At 37.4% G+C, this 20,203-nt stretch overlaps 1 protein-coding gene across 2 annotated transcripts in view; it reads left to right on the top strand.

The window, feature by feature from the left end:
* DOCK4 (dedicator of cytokinesis 4) overlaps positions 1-20,203 on the top strand; it is a 240,889-nt gene that overhangs the window by 179,404 nt on the left and 41,282 nt on the right. For both annotated transcript variants that reach the window (XM_057403708.1, XM_057403707.1), the window contains 5 exons: positions 6,088-6,182; positions 15,537-15,612; positions 17,190-17,290; positions 17,922-17,980; positions 19,976-20,124. In XM_057403708.1, the coding sequence (XP_057259691.1) occupies positions 6,088-6,182; positions 15,537-15,612; positions 17,190-17,290; positions 17,922-17,980; positions 19,976-20,124 (480 nt within the window). The remainder of the gene's footprint in view (positions 1-6,087; positions 6,183-15,536; positions 15,613-17,189; positions 17,291-17,921; positions 17,981-19,975; positions 20,125-20,203) is intronic.

Genomic DNA, 20,203 nt, shown 5'->3' with positions numbered 1-20,203 from the left:
AATTAGTCGCACTAGTATCACACTAGCTTCCTAGTGTGATGGCATAGTTTTAGATGTTACTCTTAAATTACCATTTGATAAACTGAAATACTGCCCCGAAAAGTCTATCATGGTGCAGTTTCAGATTTCCTTAAGATTCCTGATAGCTGTTTAAAGCTGTTTTGAAGAGAGCTTACCATTTGTGAGTGCCTTTTCTTTGTAGTGAGATCGTTATATTGAACTTGAAGGATAGGAAATGGTGCTAAGAAGTTGTCATGGTTTAAGAGTGCTACGTCAAGTTACATAGGGTGGATGACTTTTATACTAGTATTACAGCATCTGTTTTCACGTAGCATAGTTGCTGTCCTTAGGCATTTTTTTAGTGTATGTTGTGGAGCCTAGGCATTTTTTCTGAAAATATTTTCCCTTTTGTCTGAGTTCTGAGCAAGTCTATATTTCTAGATTCCTAGATTTTTATATTTCCTAGAGGTTTCAAGCTTTATTTCCATTTGATGTATCTATGAAATACAGTGTTGAATTTATTTCAACTTACTTGATGCTAGAACATGAAAACTCTGTAGAATTAGTGCTTGAATGGTGTTTGATTTGGTACATTTATATTCCCCCCACGCACATATCCTCCTATTATACAGACACATATGGAAAGCAGCTGTAGCCAGTGTCACCAGCTATCAAAACAGAAGTCTTAAGAATTCAAGTCCAGAATTTGTTTCCATTCAGATCTCCTCAAATCAGCACCAGTGATTCAGTGGCAGGAGGTCAGTCATCATTAATGCAGCATTGCTTCTCTTCTGAGTCTTAAATAATATATTGGAAATATCAAATACCATACAAATGTGTGTAACTGAGAGCAAGAGGAAAGGATAAGAGCTAGTATGTGAGGCTGATACTGCTGTTAATCATGAGATGATTGCGTATGACTTAGGTTATCTGAATTATCTCACAACTTACCTCTCTATTTTTCTGATTGTTTGCTAAGTGTGGCACTTTGTTGGTATTTTATACTGCTTTAAGAGAATGCTTCTTAAGAAGTGACATCAGTGAAGATTCAGGAGGTCAGAAGCACCTGTGATAAAACTTCTTTTCATCTCAGAGGCTTTTAGAGGCTGAGCTAGTAGCCATAGTTGATCTTGTGACTAGTACGTACCTTTGGGATTTAAGCTTCAGTGGTAACTACCATCAACTTGCTGTATTTTTTAATCCTCTTTTTGCCCCCTGGTCAGTGATGTCAAAGTGGACTGCATCTTCTCTAAGCCGCATACAAGTTACAAATCTGATACAGTCTTTGCAAGGGACTTATCAGTGTGTAATCCAGGCTTCTGAATTGCTGTCTGCTATGCTTTTTTGCTTTGACTACCTGTTTATGATTAACCATCTCTATGAACAATTAGGCACTGATATTACAAGGTGTTTTTAATTTCTTCCAGGCTCATTCTCAAGGTTACTGTCAAGTGCATACTTGAATGCATGTTTGCACAGCATTTCTTACACAGTTAAAAAAATACCCCTCCCCAAACTGCTTCTCCAAACAAAAATTCCCTCATGCAAGCACTTGTAAAAAGGGAATGGAGGCTGCCATTTGTTCTATCCAAATATATCTGAAGTTCTTAATTAAAAAAAAAAAAAACTATACCAAAATTATTAAAGGCTGTTTCCAGCTTGTTAATCACAGTATAACGAAATGGAGACTTTGAAGGAATGACATTTTCGTACAACATGCATCTGAGTGATGCTTTAAACAAGTGGTTGTTTATGGAAATATTTTATTTTGTAAATATATTTAGTTTAAGTAATTGACATGGTGACTGTTTTTATTTTAGTCACTTCTTTAAGAGAGTCAGATTTTTTCCACACAAAGCAGAAGATAGAAGAAGCATTTTATGTTTGAAAATATGCAAGTGAAGAAATGACAGAAAATTAATGGCTGAGTGGTAGCAGCAGAGACAATAAATACTTCACTCACTTTTAGAAACATTGAATTTAATGAGGCAGTAATTTTAAATGCTTCTTTTTATCTTTCAATATTATTTTAAAGATACCTCCTTTTGCTTACCACAAAATACCATTATCTTCTAGTAAATATATTTTGCAGCAATCTATAGAAGAGAGGTGCCTTTGCAGGCAGATATTTGCTACCACAAAAAAGTTTGGATATAATTTATGACAAAAGGTAATGGTGGAAGTTATAAATAGGAGAAGTGGGAACGTGACTGAGAAAAAGAGTATATGTTAGCACAGTGCAGCTTTGAGCACCGCAAGGTGTTTTTTGTTAATATGTGTCAGGTTTTTAAGTAATAGTTTAAAAGAAAGAGATATATACCTGCAGAAGGCCTAGTTTTTATCCATTGGCAGTGTACCCTACATGAAGTGGAGAAATAGATATACAGGAGAGATCTGATGAAGAAAAAGCTAACAATTCATAGGTATAAATATAAACTTTACTAGGTTTTTGATCCCTCTCATCCAGCCAAAGGAGCCTGGCGGGTGCCAAACTCTATCACCAAGTGCTATTTATTCCACTGTTCTCTAATGACCCCTTGGACATAGGCTATGCAAGGTTTGTAAAGCATGGGGAATGTCTCTGGGGGAAAAGCCCAATTCTGGCCACCACCCTTCCGCTGTTATGCAGAGTCATCTGCTCATGCATGGGACTTCAGAAAGGATGAGTGCTGGGGCAGAGGGGTATCACTGAAACAAATATTTGAGTGGCTTCCTATGTAGATTGACAAAGCAGTGAAGGAAAGAAGATCTGGAAAAGAAGCTGGCCACAGGATAGATGAGTTGTCTGGGCAGAAACAGCCCAACGGCAAACCATCTTCTTTCTTGTGGGCACCTTGGTACTCTGCAAAAAAGCTCTAGGATGCTCTAGAAAGACTTGATACCACTACTTACTAAGTCTGCAGTATGATCCAAAGCAATGGATGATCAAGCAGTGAGCTTCAAAGTGGACTATTGACCCAAACTAAAACGATGTACAGGCATACTGAGATTCAGTGAAAAGTCTGACCTGCTTTACAGAGGATTTTACATGCATAGAGGAAAATGTGAAGGAAATTGCAAGGCAATTTTTGGTTAAATGAAGTCTTTCAGACGGTCAAGTTTCTCTCTTAATCACAGTTTGATAATTTCATCAAGCAAATATTGCTGCCAAAGGAAACCGAACTGTGATACTGTGATATTAAGTGATGTAAGATAATACTAGAATCTATGTACACTAGGTAGGAATATTAAGGGATGGTATTTAGACTACGTAAAAGGACAAAATTACTCCCTTGCTGTCTCCTAAGATAGAAGGCATATGAGACATTAATTATATCTGTACTCAACCAACCAAATGTTAGTTCACATATACTGCGGGCAAAAATGTTTTTTAAATGTTAAAATCTGTTACTAAATCATTATGGTGTGTTCATCAGAGCAGATACAACTATGAAAGACAATAGGTTAGTGCAAAAGAAACGGTTCAAAATACAGTTACAAAATTGATCTTCCATGAATGGTGCTTCATGGTAATGTTTTGTGATATTTGGATCATGAAACAAAAATGAGTGATTGCATCATACAAAATGCCAGGTACTAGAATGATAACCAAAGTATTTTATGGAATTGGTACTTGGAGGTGGGTCCCTTGAGAGTGAACACTGATGCTGAATGTCAATGAGCGGTTCTGACACATTCAGGATGCCATTACATTAATGTCAAAGTATCAGACTAGTCAACTGGCATTCTACCCTTTGATTATTTTAATGCTTCTAATAGAATCCTAGGGAAATGTATCATCAAATATAGAGAAACTAAATAATGAAAAATAAAATTTAGCTACAGATTAATTCTGTTAATAGAAGCTTAACAGTTGTATCTTGAAAATCTGACAATTGACTAGTTTTTCCAAAGTTTTTTACTAATTACCTGTTTCAGTTATATTTCAGCTTTGAATTATACTGCATATTGTTTGGTTTTAATATGTACTGTAGCAGAGATCTGCAGTCTTACTTGGGCTTTCAAATTCACATTTTATATCTAACATTGCTTGTTACTAAATTGACGCAATTTTCTGTTTTATTTTTCTGTTAAAATTAGAAATAATTAGCCTGGTGTTAATGATTCAGAATGATTCAGTGCCTACATTTGCTTTGGTTTGAAGTTTGCATGGTACTCTGGTTTTAGCCAAGATACCTAAAGAAATTAAGTAATGTATGATTTTTGCCCAGGGAGGTTGTAAATGCTCCATCCCTGGCAGTGTTCAAGACCAGGTTGGATAAGGCCTTGTGTGATATGGTTTAGTGTGAGGTGTCCCTGCCCATGGCAGGGGAGCTGGAACTAGATGATCTTAAGGTCCTTTCCAACCCTAACTATTCTATGATTCTCTCTGACATTGTTTTCTTACTGACTTTTGAAGCAGCTGAATGCTTCAGATTTCAGCAGGCTGAATGCCTGAATTTCAGCAGGCTTTGGCAGTGGCTCATGGGTCTCAAAGGAACTAAGTTTAAACCTCATGAAGCCCTTGGCTTTTAAGTCCTCAGATCATTACTTGGGTTCCCAACAGCACCCATCTGGGCTCTTCAGTTCAGCAGCCGGTCAGTTCCCTAACAGCATCAACGTGTATTGTGTCTGGACAACAGGCGGGATAAAAATGGGATATGGGAGAATTTGGGACATTATTGTGAGGCAACCTGCAGCAGCATTCAGGGCATTGCCGTGTTGCTGGGAGTATGGCACAGAGCTGCAGGGATTACAGCACAGGGAAGAGAAATAACCCCTAAAGGAAAGAAGAGAAGGCAGAAGTGTTAAAATGTAAGTACAAGGTGCAAAGCTATAGGAAAGCAATCTGGCATAAATGAGTTGCTTGTAGAGCTACTTGTTCGTCTGTGAAGCTGGTCATCTGCATTCAAACACTGTGTTATCTGCAATGAGTATCGTTTATACTCTTTAATACAGATAATTTTTGGCATCTTGCTCAGAAAACAGGTTGTCTCTTTTATGTAATCTTCTCTGGTGGGTGGGTGCAGGGATCTCAGCTGCCTTTCCCAGTGCCTGTATTCGTCCCCCTTTACAGTGATTCTCTAATGAAAGACATCTGTTGTGCAATGCCAGTCATCTACACATTGATAAATGCAGTTGAGAATATATTTTGGTGTTCAAAATTATTTGATATCCTTTGTTTGTATCTTCATCACATCAGTGTTTCCGGCTAACTCTCTACAAGTGTTGTGGCCAGAATCAATAGAAAACATTTCAAGGTCAGGTACCACACTGCTTCTGCTAGGCATGTTATGTCACTCGCCTCATGTTCTTCATGATGTCAAAAGCTCTGTTTCGTTTACTAAAAAAAATACTGGCTGCTCTATATGCAATCAGGATGGGACATTAGAAGTATTACCTTTGTTGGTAATTTTATTTGTGTAAAGAAAATCTGAAAAATTATGCATGGAGAGTAATAGTTCAGTTGTTTATTAGCAAGTTGAATGAAATAGGACATGATAATGCTAAAAGCTCTTAAGCAGTGATTTCTACGTTCAAAATAGCCCACATGTGTTCACTATTTTTACAGATTCAGCAAATGAGGCAGAATTGTTAAGTGACCTCCGTACACCCAGCCAGCTGCAATAACAGTTCAGGGGCCGGGGCATCACTTTTTGAATTCTCTGGGTTTTGCAAATCCAATGATAAAATTGTCCTTATGCTCCCTCTCTTTCCAGCAAATAATGTCACTTCCAAAATAATTTTTGAAAGTGATGAAAACCTGGCATGATTAAGGAGATACTCAAACCCTGCAGTGTTTGCAAAGTGCTTTTTTGATTTGCAAATTGTTCTTGGGATCACATTTGTGGAAGTGTATGGGTGGAAACCAAATGCATCTTTGACATTTCTCTTATGTGTTGCTGTCAATCAAATGGCTAATTAAATTTTTTTCCTCCTTTTAATAAAAAATAATTAAATCACTATTTGAAGCTTTCTTCTGGATCAAAAACTAATCAGAGGTTTATGTCGAAAATAAATGCATTTTTGCCTCTGATTAAAGTATTTTTAAAGCTCACTGCTCTTTTTAAAGCAGCAAAGACATATGACTTCTTCTTTTCTTCCAAGGATTTCCTGCTGCAGATTTTCACTGTATTTCGGATACTAATACGACCAGAGATGTTTCCAAAAGACTGGACAGTGATGCGTTTGGTTGCAAACAAGTAAGGCTTTTTTTTAATGTTAATAAAAAATATGAGTAGTATGTGAATATCATGGTCTAAATAAAGTTATATGATGTATGTAATAAAAAATTAAAATATCTTTTATAATGCTGGCTGCAGTTTCTCATTTTTGAATTCAAGATTTAAAATCTCTGGACTTACTTTACATGACAAATTCATAATATAATCTGTACCCCTTTCTATTCTGTGTTTCAGTAAGCACATATAACTGGAAACTCAAACGCTTTTACAGAATGAAGATGCTATGCATCAACAGCTTTGTTTTCCAAGTAGCAAATGACAAGTCTCAACAGAACTCCATTTCAAATCTGTTGAAATGCTGAGTTAGTAAAGATCTGTTTGCTCCCAAGAAGAAATTATCTCCTGTGATACCGTTAACAATGTTGTGTGTTTGTCAATTTAGTACTTGTCAGAATAATCACAAATTAAAAATCACAAATCAGGAAGTGAAGTACAGCACAGGCAACAGTAACACAGGGCTCTAAGCGCTGCCTGGTGACACTTTGAGAGGTAACCTCTCAACTATTCTTTCTTTGCTCAGGCCTTATTTTTAGAGAAGCAGTTTCCCAGCATTTCTGAGAAGTCATTGGAATGGGTCTGAAACTGTTGAATTTTATTTCACCTGTGTCATCAGCTCTCCTTTTTTTTAGGCTTAGCTTTAGATCAGATTAGCCAGCTGAGCAGTCAACACAGTTGTACAAATACCAATGTCGGCAGAGGAGGGGGAATTGTGTTGGGCAGACCTAAGAATTCAGAATTTAGGATTGACATAAACTTTCATGGTACATATTGCAGTGCCTGAAGGAAATTGTTTTTTCTTCTGTGTTGTGCCTGCTGGCTCCAAGGAATTTAAATTTATGGTGCTGTACAGAATACTAGTAAAAAGATTACTGTTACAGTTAGATTTGGCAAAATTGTGTTCATGATAGTTATTTGTTATGTGTGTGTGTGGATATGAAAGCATCATAATAATTGTTCAAACTTTGTCATTTTTAATACCTCAGTGTTGCTAATCTTGCTAAGTTTGAATTCTAGAAAAAAATTATTGTTAATAATCAAAAAAATACATATGATCTTCATATGATTTTTTGTTCTGTGTATGATATTAAAGAAGATATGGTTGATACTGCATCTGGTAATCATGCTGAAGAAATAAATTGAGAAACACAGGAAGGAGGACAAAAACATTGGACCTTTGAGACTAAATATATACTCTATGAAATTGTTATATATTCCAGAAACAGCTGGCTTAGCAGATGGCTTCGCAACAGCTGACATGTACAAAATTAAGATTTAGGAACAACCTTGGCATGTTTTTTTCAGTCTGGTTGTCGTCAAGATTATGGTACTGAGTTCTGCAAAAGAATATTTGCTTCCAGCAGTATTTTAGTTATCCTCACACATCTCCTTTTATTAATCCATGTCATGTTGTTTCTGACCATCTAGGAGCTGACTCTATGTCCAGTTCTGTCAGGCAAAAAACCAGGCAGAAGCTGGCAATAACTGCTATGGGAATTGGCCATGGCAATAGACAATAGGCTAATCAGATCGGCTGACTGAACCCGATAACACACAATTGCATAAGCAGTACTGCCAACAAATGGGATATAAATACATCATTACCAATTCAGTGTTCAATAACTGCTTTACTAGGCATTCCTTCCTTTGTGGAGGAAATGCTGGTTTTCTGTGAAACAGGGTCTTGGCCAGGTGTACTTTAAAGTGTGGAGTGAACTGAAAACTCATCGGTCCTATGTTATATACCCGTGGCTTAGTTTCTGTGCCTTTATGAGGCAGCAGGAAGGAAAATCCCCTTCTCTCCTCAGCTACAGAGGACTAGTTTTTCCAGAGCTGTTTCTAAACAGGAGCTCCTTTCTTTAACTTGTGACCTCTACTGCCATTGGAGTGACTGCCTTCTTTCCCTTCCTCAAGGTGTTCAAAAGCACATAGCCACAAAGTAGTAGCTTTGTTAGAATTGTTCCAGCCCAAAATCTGGAAGTGTAAAAAGAAGAGCCTAGAGACAGGATGAGAAATTAGGGCACTGCTTGCACCACAGACGGAAGTGGCTGTGAGCTATTCTTCCTGAGCTTCACTTGATGAGCCAGAGCTTTTCCAACGATCTGAGACTCTTCAGGTTTGAAGGCAAAACTTCTTCAACACCATTCTCCATTCATGTCTAAAAGGAAAAACTAGAAGCTCTAGCCCATCTTTTTAAGAGTATAATTGAGTAATCCATTAACAGACTAGACATTTTTAAGATTTGTCTGAACATGATGCTGGGACATGTAGTCAAGGTCGTGCATTGCTTAGAAAGGTTGGACGTTTCTAAGGTCCCTTCCAACCTGGTATTCTATGATCTTTTCTAACTCCTGCTTCCCAGGAATAAAATGACAGTCATGTTTCCTGTGTCAGATGGCCGCCTTCTTGCTGTCTGGGCTTCGACCCAAGAAGCAGTAGCTTATAAGGCAAGTGTGTGTCTTGGAATCTTCAACCATCACTGCAGTCACATCACCAGTAGCAGTCTTTTCTCTTCCCTGTCCCTAGAGTGATATAAAAATTCAAACTGTCTAGTATTTACAGTATGTAGTCTGGGGAAGAAATGAGTCCCTAGTAAGGTCAGGTAATAAGCTTTTCCTGAGGTGGGAAAAATATTTTCTTGTCTTATTTATATATGCAGAACTTCAATTACTTTGAAAGATTTTTAGTTCTTAAAATGCCATAATTCTTTCAAAATATTTATTTATAGAAATATTGCTGCCCCCTGGCTTCTGGATTTTTTTCTTTCTTGTTGCAATGTTTTCAGTAAGCATGTAATATCTGATATTTGGATGCTGTCTCTGATTAAAAAAACAGAGAAGATACTGTGAGGTCAAGAATACAAATCTGTAACCATCCAGAAACTAACATACTTCACGATGCCACATGTGTGATCTGTAGTTCTGAATGTTGGGTGCCCAAATGAAACTTATATTATTATAAAACTACCAACCGTCTTCCACAGTTTGAGACATACAGTAACATTTTAAAAGGCATACTTAGCACTAAAGAGAGAAATGGATCTTTTTTGAATTGTGTTCTGTGATGGAAGTAGAAGAATATGCAAAAAGATTCCTTAATGTTTATTAGCTTCTAGCAGTGGAGTAATGAAGAGAAAGTCACTCTGTTTAAAACTGCAGAACCTTGTAATAGCTGAAGTGAGCTAATCAGCAAAGCAAAATAATTATTTACAGTTATCTAATACTTCTAACATGGTTGTTACTACTGAGTGACAAAAAATATATTTTTCTATATCCTATGGAAAATATGATTTTAATTTATTTTCTTTCATTATAGGCATAGACTTACTTTCTACATCCAGTAGCCATTAGGCTGGTTTGCTGGCCCTCTAAGCAAAGCTTATATTTGTAACATCAAATAAGCACCACATAATGTAGAGAGATGCCTGAATCAGTTGCCTTGTGCTAAAGAGGAATCCAAAATTCTATAATAAAAGATGCCAGACTAAAACTGAAGCTTCTGGATATCACCTTCATAATGTCTCTCAACAGGAAATCACTGTGAAGTGGTCACTTACTTAAGTTGCCCTAAGGTTAGGAAAAGAACCACTTATCTAATGCTTGACTGCCATCTTTTGAGGGCATTTAACAGACTGACCTAAACTCCAGTTATATCATGTTTCGTTAACAATTGAGGTGGCTGTTGGAGATCTGAGTAAGTTTCTATTACTTGCTGGGCAAAGGTTTGATATTTATAACAGACTTCAGCTATGTACTGTGGAACAGTGAACTAATTTTCCACTGCTTTCAATATGCAAGAAACATTTTTTTTTCAGAACTCTGTATGACTATAACTAAGTATATCCTAACTGCATTTTGTTGAATGTTAGAAATGCTAGATCATTCAATTCTCAATTTGAATTTTATAAGCATACAAAATGGGTGTATGGATGTATGAATTTATTTATAGTAAAATAATTGGTCGTAAAGGAAGATTTGCTGTGGTTTTTATACTAAAATTCCAAATGTATCTACTGAGAGCTCAATATAGCGACTTTCAACAGAGAGCCCTTTTGGTTATCTGATGACCAAAAGACATTATAATTATTTCTTAAAAAGCAACTCAAACAGAATGCACAGTGAAGGAAGACATCAAATTAGCATTAGTTTCATTATGACTCCTTTGAAGAATCCTGTTAGCTCCCATGGTGTGGGAGTCTGAGACTCCTACAATGAACAAAAATTCTTGCTTTTATGTAATACACAGTGTTGCTAATGTTCTTGTTTTTATGTAATACAAAATGTTGCTAACAACTGAACCTGACCTTCAGTCTGTCACAAAAAGCATATCTATACATAGGTATGCATGTATGAATAAGTTTATGTATATAGAACAATAGATATATGTACAAGAGGCTAATAAAGGGTGGAAGCAAGGACAGATGGCCTGGGAAGAATACAGGGATGTTGTCCAGGAAGGTAGGGACCACGTTAGGTAAAGGCCAGTTAAAATTAAACTTGGCTAGGGATGTGAAAGATAGCAGGAAGGGATTCTATAGGTACATTTAAAATAAAAGACAGACTAGGGACAACGTGGGCCCTCTCCAGAAGCTATCATGAGAACTGGCTACCCTGGATTTGGAGAAGGCTGAGATTCTGAATAACTTCTTTGACTCAGTCTTCACTGGCAAAAGCTCTGACCACCCCGCCAAAGTCTTGGAAAGCAGATGTAGGGACTGTGAGAATGAAGACCTTGGGCCCACTGTAGGAGAGGATCTGGTTTGAGACCATCTGAAGAACCAGAATGTACACAAGTCCATGGGTCCTGATGAAATCTATCCACGGGTCCTGAAGGAGCTAAGCCACTGTCCATCACATTTGAAAGATCATGGCAGTCAGGTGAAGTTCCCAAAGACTGGAAAAAGGGAAATATAACCCCCATTTTCAAGAAGGGGAAAATGGATGACCCAGGGAATTACAGACCAGTCAGTCTCACCTCTATGCCTGGCAAAATCTTGGAGCAGATTCTGCTGGAAGGCATGCTAAGGCACATGAAAATCAACAAGGTGCTTGGTGACAGCCAGCATGGCTTCACTAAGGGGAAATCCTACCTCACCAATTTGGTGGCCTTCTATGATGGGGCTACAGAACTGATGGACAGGGGTAGAGCAGTTGATGTCATCTACCTGGACTTGTGCAAAGCGTTTGACACTGTCCCACACAACATCCTTGTCTCTAAACTGGAGAGACATCAATTTGATGGATGGACCACTCGGTGGATAAAGAACTGACTGGATGGCCACACACAAATAGTTCTGGTCAATGGCTCAATGTTCAGCTGGAGACCAGTAACGAGTGGTGTCCCTCAGGGATCAGTGTTGGGACCATGTCAGTGACATGGACAGTGGGATTGAGTGTGCCCTCAGCAAGTTTGCCATTAACACCAAGCTGTGTGGTTCGGTTGACAGGCTGGAGGGAAGGAATGCCATCCAGAGGGACCTTGACACACTTGTGAGGTGGGCTGATGCCAACCTCATGAAGTTTAACCATGACAAGTACAAGGTCCTACACCTGGGTCAGAGCAATCCCAGGCACAGCTACAGGCTGGGCAGACAAGAGATTCAGAGCAGCCCTGCGGAGAAGGATTTGTGGGGGTGTTGGTCGATGAGTAAATGAACATGAGCCGGCTTCAGTGTGCACTTGCAGCCCAGAAAGCCAACCGTATCCTGGCTGCATCAAAAGGAGCGTGACCAGCAGGTCGAAGGCAGGTGATCCTGCCCCTTTACTCTGCTCTCATGAAACCTCACCTGGAGTACTGTGTGCAGTTCTGGTGTCCTCAGCATAAAAAGGACATGGAACTGTTGGAACAAGTCCAGAGGAGGGCCACAAGGATGATCAGGGGACTGGAGCACCTCCTGTATGAAGACAGGCTGAGGAAGTTGGGGCTGTTCAGCCTGGAGAAGAGAAAGCTGCATGGAGACCTCATAGCAGCCTTCCAGTATCTGGAAAGGGTGTGTAAGTATGCTGGAGAGGGACTCTTCATTAGGGACTGTAGTGATGGGACAAGGATAATAGGTTAAAACTTAACAGGGGAAGTTTAGATTGGATATAAGGAAGAAATTCTTTACTGTGATGGTGGTGAGGCACTGGAATGGGTTGCCCAGGGAGGTTGTGAATGCTCCATCCCTGGCAGTGTTCAAGGCCAGGTTGGACAGAGCCTTGGCTGAGATGGTTTGGTGTGAGGTGTCCCTGCCCATGGCAGGGGAGTTGGAACTAGGTGATGTTAAGGTCCTTTCCAACCCTAACCATTCTCTGATGCTATGATATATATGACTCTAGGTGCATTTCATTTATGAAATATTAAAGAAACTCTTTTTCTGTTCAAACATATGTTTGCTAAGCAAGATTTCACTCTGCAGAGGTTGAAATGAGAATGTTACATATTTGTCTCCTATCAGAATGGAAAAAGAAAGCTTTCAGTTTCTACCATTGGCTGCCCAGACAAAAACCAGGTTGCCAGAGTGCAGGCTAGGCAGCAGACCAATTGTGGAGCTGCTGTTGTGGAGTTGTGGAGCCTGGGAGCAGCTTTAGACTGTTCAAACAGATTATTGCAGAAAACTTTGCTCTAAAAATCTGGTGAAAAAGCCACTCTGCAAACAAGGGCCTTGGGTTAGCAATCTGTGTATGAGCCCCCATAGTAAGTGAAAGAAGAGGGTTTTCTCCTGTAATAGAGTTAGTAGTTCTGAACAAATTTGTGGCAGGTGGTAAGAGGAGTGAAAGCAAGTGTTATCACAAACTCAGTGTTTTCTAGTTTGATACTCAAATGGATTTCAAATAAGTGTTGTTGTTTTGAAATTGTTGGCTGGGAAGCAGTTTGGAATGTGAGTACTGTACCAAATCAGACAGCTGTCCATCTGTCCTCTGGCTGCTGTCTCTGCTTCATGTATTTTTACTTTTGTTGGGTTTTTTTGGTTTGTTGTTTTTTTTAATAGAACCTACATTGCTTGTGGGAAAAGTGGAAAGAGAACTGCTAATCTTAGCCATGCTTTCTATCCACCTGATTTTAGTACATTGTAGGTTCAGAATAATAGGTTGTGGGTCAAAACCAATGGTTTCATCTTTCTATCTTCAGTCTTATGTTTTGAGGTTTTTTTATCTACAACATACACACTCTCACTGCAGACCCATCTGTAGTGATTATCAACTAATCCATGTCATATCTTTGGCTTACCAGATAAATCAAACCTGAGCTATGTTGCCTATAGCAAGAAATACCATTGCAATTATTCTGTTATCTCAGGAATATTCTAGAAAATATATTCTAAAACTTGCATTTTAAGTTTTATACTCTAATCACCTTCTCATAAGAACTGAAGCAGATATTTCTCTTCATTTTCATCTGCTGTGGAAGGAATGTGGCAAGAAAGGGATTGTCTCCGACTTAAACAGAACTATGTAATGTAAACTTACGGTTGCAGTATGGTTGCAGTTCTTAAGATCCTATGGAATTTTCTCTTGCATACAAATCTTCATGGATTTTTTACTTTGGATTTAGGTTGAAATTTTACATAGCAAGAGTTCTGACTATCTGACCTTTTCTATCAGAACATCTTCCTGAAATACTGTTTCCATTTTGCGAAACATATGGGCTGTAAATTAAGTCATGCACAATAACAAGAATGACGGGACTCTCTTCTTATCCATGTCTTGATTTTTAGCTTTGCTTATATTGCAGTTTGTTAACATTTTACTTTGTCTTCCTTGCTGCAACAGGGAGTGCTGTACATACACTGTAACTCCCTGTTGGTGGAAAAGTAGACTAGACCATACAGATGAATGCTAAACATGAGACACTGCTTGGATAGGAAAGCTACAGTGTAATTGTTGTGAAAATTATTATTTGAGCAATGGAACTAGGAATGAATGACACTTGAGTCTCAGGTAGTGTTCTAGAAACAGTCTCAGACTTGGCTGTTACAGGTGTTCAGACACATCAAACCAGAAGGTAAAGTTTGGCATGGACATTTATTTTAAAAGTAAAGAGATGGAAGCAAACATTTCAACTAGTAATACGCTAAATAATACACAGCCATTTTGTATTTATAAACCTGAAATCTGCCAAACATGCTGGGAGAATAATAGAGTTTATCTCCTAGGTGGGTTGGTTAACATTTAAGTCTTCAGTGTTGTGAAGATGAAACGTATTACATATCTTTAAGATATATATATAATGGCAGTTATTAAATACAAAACATTTTGTCTCAAATGAAAAATGGTAAAAAAAATGAAATTCAAAGTATGGAGGGGTTAAGAAATTTAGCACTGTAACAGCATACAGGTCAAGAGCCATGCTCAAAGAAATATTAGATGTATCAATAGTAGATAGACGGTAATGATATGAAATGTATAGAAATAAGCTTTTCCTCAGAAGATCTTTATACAGTTGATTGTTGTAAAATACGTGAGTGTAACAGCAAAAAAATCATGCTATATTTGTCTGGTTTTCTCCCCTGTAAGCTTTCAAAAATAATTTTTGGTTTAACTAAATCTGCTGATAGTCACGAGTGCACTAAGCAGAGGTTAGCTTGGGGGTTGAATCACTGACATGAGTTGTATTTGAATAATCTTTAAGGATGTTCTGTTCCAGTAGATTACCAAACTTGGTTGATACAATGAAAAGGCTGTCAATGACCTCTGATGACAACCACTGTAAAAGGTTTGGGGTTGTATATATTTATCTAAGGTAGATTAATATAATTGAGGCAGGTGTCAATGTAGTGCAAGGCATGACCGTTTGTAGCGCACAGAATAGAGATCTTTAGAAGCAGGTCTTTCTTGCAGTTTTGCATTTATCTGTTGTCATTAAAAAGGCTCTTTGTCCATGGGGCTGTCAATATTGTCAATATTGGAATTATTAGATATTTTATATTTATAATCTATATGCACATCCTTTCAGTGCCAGGAAAGCTGAAAGTAAATTGCCCAACTTTATATACCAGTGCTAGCACGACAAAATGCGTATTAAATCTCTTATCAGCAATATTTGCAGCACAAAATTAATGATTTTCCTTCTTGAGCAATTATATTCTATACGGAATATGTTTTCAGCACATGTTCTTGCATCACACACATTTCTTTGTTTTTTTCCTTAATCTGCATGTTTTCTGTCAATAGGTGCTGTTAGTAGTCAGATATTTGTATACATTTAAAATGTAGTATTTAATGCCACATTACATGCTACATCTATTTCTTCATTGGAAAATTGTCTGGCTCTGAGTATTAAATATGAATCTTTACTTAATGAAAACTCTTGTCTTTTTCATTCTTTTCTTCCCAGTGTGATCATTACTACAGTATTGTACCTTTCGGATGCCCTTCGTAAAAACTTCTTAAATGAAAACTTTGATTACAAGGTAAAGTAAATGTGTTCAACATGAGATAGTTGAAGTAGCTCCTACATCATCATGTGGGTTGATGGTTTATTATTAAACTTAGCTCCAGCATCTAAACAGCTACAACTTATCCTAAATCAGGAATTTCAAGTGGTCAGAGATTATTTTTTTTCTAAATGCAGGACTGACTTAAAAGTCTTAAAAAAAGCTATGGGTTGTTTTGGTTTTTTTTTTCCCCAATTTCTTTTTATTTTTCATTTTGTTATTTCAGGTTCTTTGTTAGACTACTTATTCAGGATTTTTGCATAGCCATTTTTTGGATTGTGGAAACTAATTTTCTTATTTATTATTACAGATTTGTCACAGAAAGGAAAATTATTCCATTTTTATTCAATGCAGATTTATAAAAAATATAGATTTGCATTTCTGTAATTTCTCTCAAGACCAATTAACATGCTGCATAATTAAAATTAGAACATTATGACACTGCATGGTGAATGTAGTTAAAGATGTTAGAGTACCTCATATAGTGAGAAACGGCACCTATGATAAACTGTGAGATACAGAATGATGCATCTAGGATTCAGATGAGAAGACCTAGGAATACATCTTAAAAGACCCATTCCCATGGAAACACGAATGAATATTCTGCCCAACAAAAAGACATTAGCCTAATTGCTTCTTCATAAAAAGTGCAGAGCTTCCTTCCTAGAGAAGATAGCAAGCTCCTGTTGACTTCCAGCAGAGCTGTGGATGCCTCTATGAAAATCGAGACTCCTGTTGGAGAAATTGCCAGGAATGCAGATTTATCTACTTGTCATAACTGAACATGAGGAAGCCTATCCTTTATGAAGTTCCAGAAGTTCAGGGGCTAAAACTGATATAAGAATTGCTTGTAGACAAGGTGTCTTATGTCCTTAAATTTGCTATCCTGCAAATAGGGCTTCCCATACACTTCTTTCTCCCTCCTACCATGAAGCATCTATATTGAGTTAAAATAATTAATATTAAATGATCTTTAAATTTCTCTTAAATCTTCTAAGTAGAAGATTCAACATCTGATTCATTAAGCATGTGCACAAAACATCTGTATATTTGCACTGTGTTAACAAAATCTGCCTTCGGTTTTGCCCAGTGAAGCCTGCAGTGAGACTTGCAAAGAATATTATAAAGTAGGACAGGCTGAAGAATGACAGTTCTGTTATGTGATGACTTCTGAGGAGTCAGATTGTTTTGGGTTGTTTTTGTTTGTTTTGGATTTAAAGGCATAACTTTTTGTACTCTTGTCTTTAAAAATGCCCAAAATGTTTCAATGGTTTTAAGGTTTTCTGATTTGGAGGGATGAAAAAAATTATCTGGAACTCTCAAACTGTTACATTTAAGAGATGTAGAATATGTAAAACAGATGTATTTCTGATAAATATTGCGGGGTTGGTGAAAAATATATTTCAATGCAAGGTAATTTAGTCAAAAACAGTTGAGTAACTCGTTAGTTGAGACTGAAACAAATGATATGATTTGAAAATGTGCATCTTGAGTGGTGATAAAAAGATAGTACTGAGAAAATGAAATAACCAAATGCCATGTGCTTATTGTAGATATGGGATTCCTACTTTTTTCTTGCTGTCATTTTTATAAACCAGTTATGTCTGCAACTGGAGATGTTCACACCTTCCAAGAAGAAAAAGGTTTTAGAAAAGTAAGTACTGCTGTCAGCTTCTAGAAATCTGTACTAGATTAAACAATTTCCAAAATGTAAGACGTAAGAGGTTGCAAAAAGGCCTACCGAAAATATAACAATAACAGCATTTCCACTGTCTACGAGGGGAGTTGGTTCTGGCCCTTTGTATAGGTCTTCAGAGCTGATAGCCTTTGTAGATGTGTCCAAATTGGTTCAGATACTGGTACAAAAATATCGATAGGGTAGCAGTGGTAACACTAATTTCCAGTTCTTGCATAAGTTGATTCACACTGGCTCAGGTGTTTCTGCCAAGCACAGCACTGTTGTCTGTATGAGTTAATTGTATTTCTTTAAGCTAGAGCAAAGCTATTTGTTTTCATATTACTGCAAAAAAAAAGATTTTGCTTCACAGCTGTTACTGATGTATAGCATTGAGAAAGAACCAATACTTTTGACAATATTGCAAACAAGCTTGGGTTTAGGAATCTGGTTTTAGCTTGGTACCATGGAAGGAGCAAAAACTTGGAAGAAATCATCACTTGCAGAGTCGTTTGGAACCTCAAATGAGACATTTCATTTAACAATGTCACGGAACGATATATGAACTTGATTTTCTTAAATGATCTTTCACTGGTTTAATACATTGCAGATACGGTGACATGCGGGTAACAATGGGATGTGAAATCTTCAGCATGTGGCAAAATTTAGGTAAGTAATTAAACACATCATCATAAGCTCGTAAAATGCAAACCAGTTATTACTTCTTATCTGTTAAATACACTTGCCAGTGATAGAGTTGATAACTACATTCACATGAAGTCTTGATTAAGGTTAGGAAAACCCTAGGCATCTGTAGCTCCCTTCTTTATAGCAAAACTCAGCTTTCTGAGCCTTGATACAAACCTTTCTGAACCTTGATCTGATCTATCCCTATTTCTTCAGAGAGAACTGAAAGAATGCCATCAGAGAAAATTAAAAAAGAAATTACTGCTCTTGCTGGGCAGAATTATTATGCCTGGAAATATACTTATGTTCACAATTTTAGATCTGTTGCCAGACAGTTTAAGGAACAGACATATATCTTAATTCTGAAGCTCTCTTGAGATACTGGATTTGCATCAAATCTTCCCCTGAGTCCTAGTTGCACTGAAATATAAAGGCATAAGCAAATCAGTGACTGATGTATAAATGACACATTGGACAACATGAGAAAAACACATGCTTGGATATAAAGTTATGAACATTTTTATATTTATAAGCAATAACCATGCAAACTGTTTGAAAGTATGAACATCAGAGAAATGCAGTTAAAAGTTATTTGCATAGAAAAATAAAAGCTGAGGAGAAGATTTGGACAATACATTTGTCATCTTTGTATTTCAATTCAATCAATAGTTCACTTCATTAAAGGGCTCATTAAAGATATAAATACCGTTGGTGGTTAATGAGATACTGTCATCTCAATTCCATCCTTTCCCCAGCAAGATATGTAGTTGTAAAAAACTGATCTTTCTGATCAGCTTGTACTAGAAAGAGAAATGTTCAAAATAAGAAATACTTGCTTATTAATAGCTTGTTAACATTTGTTGTGTGGCACATTTTACTTGTTTACAGTATTTAGTATTGCTTACTCACTCTTAAGGCATCCCTCTCAATTATTTGGGTACATGATAGGTATTTCTAAACTGGTATAGCAAGGACTCACTCCTGCATGCTAGGATAAGACAGTAATGTGCATCATCTCCCCACTCATGTTGTTTTCTGCTGAATGGAAACCTGGTATACAGGCAAGGAGGGAATCATGATGCCTTTAGAAGAGAAGAGTTTTGTGGGGTACAATATGGAGTTCATCGGGTAATGTGTTCAATTATAAACTGGATTCAGGATATTTCATATAATTGGTATTACACTAGTCAGTATTTTAAGTTGTAAGCCTTAATCCTTGTACAGTCACCTTGCTTTCATATGGATATGCATCCCAGGATGTTTCCAGCAAAGGGAGTTCTGGTTTTCCTTTGTGCAGAGATACCAGAGTATCAAGCAAGGGTGACTGCCCACTGGCATATCCAGAGGTACACTGGACTTAAATTGGAAAGCTTGGAAAGTCAGTGCACTAACTACAGAAGTTAGTTTTCTGCTAAGTAGAATATGGTCAGTTAATAGAAGATGTTTTAGCACTGATTTTAAAGCAGGTTGTTTTGAGAACAGCTGAGTCACATCTTCTGTTTCCTGCAGTAAAAACAGGTATTTCCATTTCTGTACTCGCAAAACTAAAGATAGGTAAAAATCAAAATACATAACTCTTTTTGATGAGCAAAAGATATCAGATTGTTAACTCTTTTGTAAACACAAGAATGGAGAGCTTAGAAACCAACCCATGCCTGTGAAAAATAAGTGAAATGCCCAAAGAGTGCTTTGTCTCTCTTTGTTCTCCTTCTGGAAGACTAACTTGGGATACAGGTAACCGTCACTCCTGAAATCAGTATTATATAATAAAATCTGACAAGTTATGTCGGCCTTGTCTTGTATAGTCTGCAGCTTTTCACTTTTTTGGTCTTAAGAAGTAGCCCATGCTGTGATAGGTGTGAGATAAATCAACATTTAGTGTGCTGTCTTTTAAAATTCTTCAGATAGTATTTGGATCGCTTGATGGCTCGCAGGACACCCAATTCCCATTCAAGTTCATGTTCATTTTCATTTTAGGGGAACACAAGCTTCACTTTATTCCAGCATTGATTGGCCCCTTCCTGGAAGTGACCTTGATCCCTCAGCCAGACTTGAGGAATGTAATGATTCCCATTTTCCACGACATGATGGACTGGGAGCAAAGGCGAAGTGGCAACTTTAAACAGGTACTGTATGTGAAGCTGTTTATAAAACAGGACTGAAATTCAAGCAGTTCAGAGAGGACTGGTCCTGACCATTGGTGGC

Source organism: Pezoporus wallicus, unplaced genomic scaffold (assembly GCF_028554395.1).
Source record: "Pezoporus wallicus isolate ANWC-B61680 ecotype Strahan unplaced genomic scaffold, APGP_CSIRO_Pwel_v1 contig_7274, whole genome shotgun sequence".
In the NCBI taxonomy this organism is placed as follows: Eukaryota; Metazoa; Chordata; class Aves; order Psittaciformes; family Psittacidae; genus Pezoporus; species Pezoporus wallicus.
Note: the sequence above shows the minus strand (reverse complement) of the source record. Positions and strands in the feature narration are given on the sequence as shown.